Source organism: Pristiophorus japonicus, chromosome 9 (genome assembly GCF_044704955.1).
Source record: "Pristiophorus japonicus isolate sPriJap1 chromosome 9, sPriJap1.hap1, whole genome shotgun sequence".
Taxonomy (NCBI): Eukaryota; Metazoa; Chordata; class Chondrichthyes; family Pristiophoridae; genus Pristiophorus; species Pristiophorus japonicus.
In genome coordinates, this window is record NC_091985.1 from 198,650,452 (window position 1) to 198,652,357 (window position 1,906).

Genomic DNA, 1,906 nt, shown 5'->3' on the forward strand with positions numbered 1-1,906 from the left:
GTTGAGTAGGTTGGGCCTCTACTCATTGGAATTCAGAAGAATGAGAGGTAATCTTATCGAAACGTATTAAATTATGAGGGGGCTTGACAAGGTGGATGCAGAGAGGATGTTTCCACTGATGGGGGAGACTAGAACTCGAGGGCAAAATCTTAGAATAAGGGGCCACCCATTTAAAACTGAGATGAGGAGAACTTTCTTCTGTGAGGGTTGTAAATCTGTGGAATTCGTTGCCTCAGAGAGCTGTGGAAGCTGGGACATTGAATAAATTTAAGACAGAGAATAACAGTTTCTGAACCGATAAGGGAATAAGTGGTTATGGGGAGTGTGCAGGGCAGTGGACCTGAGTCCATGACCAGATCAGCCATGAACGTGTTAAATGACAGAACAGGCTCGAGGGGCCGTATGACCTACTCCTGTTCCTGTTTCTTATGTTCTGATGTTCTTATGACATGTTCTCTTTGAATCTCGAGATGGGATGGGCACTGATTTGGGAGGAATTGATCATGTTCACCCAGGGAAAGCAGCGGAGACAAAATGGAAGAAATGTTTTCTGATACCTGTTCACTTTCACAACGATAATTACATTTTCATTTCAACTGCAAGTTGCCATTCTGCAGCGGAACATAATCTGTAATCGAGCTTTAATGAGGACAGGAAGCTCTGGTTTGATCGTCAAATTTTTTTAACCAATGTCAGAATCGATGTACAAGGATTCTTCACCATCTTCACCAACTCCTCCCTGAATTTAGTTTGTGTCGCTGCATAGATACATGTGTTTGTACAGGAACTCAAATACATGAGCATGAAGCCAGTTACAGAGGCGATGTATGCCGGAGATGTATAATCGCTTAAGGCATAAACGACCAGGGAGCTTGTTAAATAACTAACGGCAGCTGTCACCCACAACAGTATAAAACTACCCGATACAGTGAACAGTAAAATGATGGATTTCCTCCGGTTCGCCATCTCTGGATCGCTCTGACTCTCACTGGCCTGACCCCGGAGTCCCCTGCGGGCTCTGCTGGCCACTAGAATACGTCTGACTGTCAAACCGTTACACAGTAATATCACAGCGAAGGGAATTCCTGGAGATAGGGCAGTTTCTAACCAGGCGTACGCTGTGCCTGCAGCCGAAGTGAAAAATCCAATCTTCGCGCGGCACCCCCAGTGAATATTGTGAACTATTCGTTCAGTTTCATATGCATACCAAAAGGGGATATTGTCCAAACAGAGCAGGACAGAGAGCGTTGTTATAATCGCGGCTGCACTTTTCACTGTGCAGTATTTCGCTTTGAACTTCTCACAGCAGATGGATACAAAACGGTCACATGTGAAAGAGACAGTAAACCATACCGACATGTCAAGGGCAGCAGCATTGAGGTATATAAGGGACCTACAGACAGCGGTGTAGCCGAGGAATGAATGGGGAAAGTGATATGTAAAAACGCGGTGCAGCATTACATTGATGGTAATGACCAGTAGATCTGCTGCTGCCATGGCAACCATGTAGATGGAGGTGCCACTGGAAAGGCCACATCTGCCTCTGGCGAGAATCACCATTGTCATCAGGTTCGCTGTAAGGAAAAGGAGAAGAACGTCAGAAATAGGAGCTGGAGTCGGCCACTTGGCCCCTCGAGCCTGCTCTGCCATTCAATAAGATCATGGCTGATCTGATCCTGGACTCAGCTCTACATCCCCGCCCACTCTCCATACCCTTCACTCCCTTATCATTCAACAAACTGTCGATCTCCACCTTAAACATATTCAATGACCCAACCTCCACAGTTCTCTGTGTAAGAGAATTCCAAAGATCCACGACCATCTGAGAGAAGAAATTCCTCCTCATCTCAGTTTTAAGTGGGTGACCACTTGTTCTGAGACTATGCCCCCTAGTTCTAGATTCCCC

General features: G+C 46.0%; 1 protein-coding gene across 1 annotated transcript; it reads right to left on the reverse strand.

Annotated features, from left to right (window-relative positions):
• Window positions 1-672: 672 nt before the first annotated feature.
• Window positions 673-1,560, reverse strand: LOC139274047 (prolactin-releasing peptide receptor-like). Its single transcript, XM_070891103.1, has one exon. It carries the CDS (start codon window positions 1,558-1,560, stop codon window positions 673-675), a length of 888 nt encoding a protein of 295 aa, XP_070747204.1.
• Window positions 1,561-1,906: the final 346 nt, after the last annotated feature.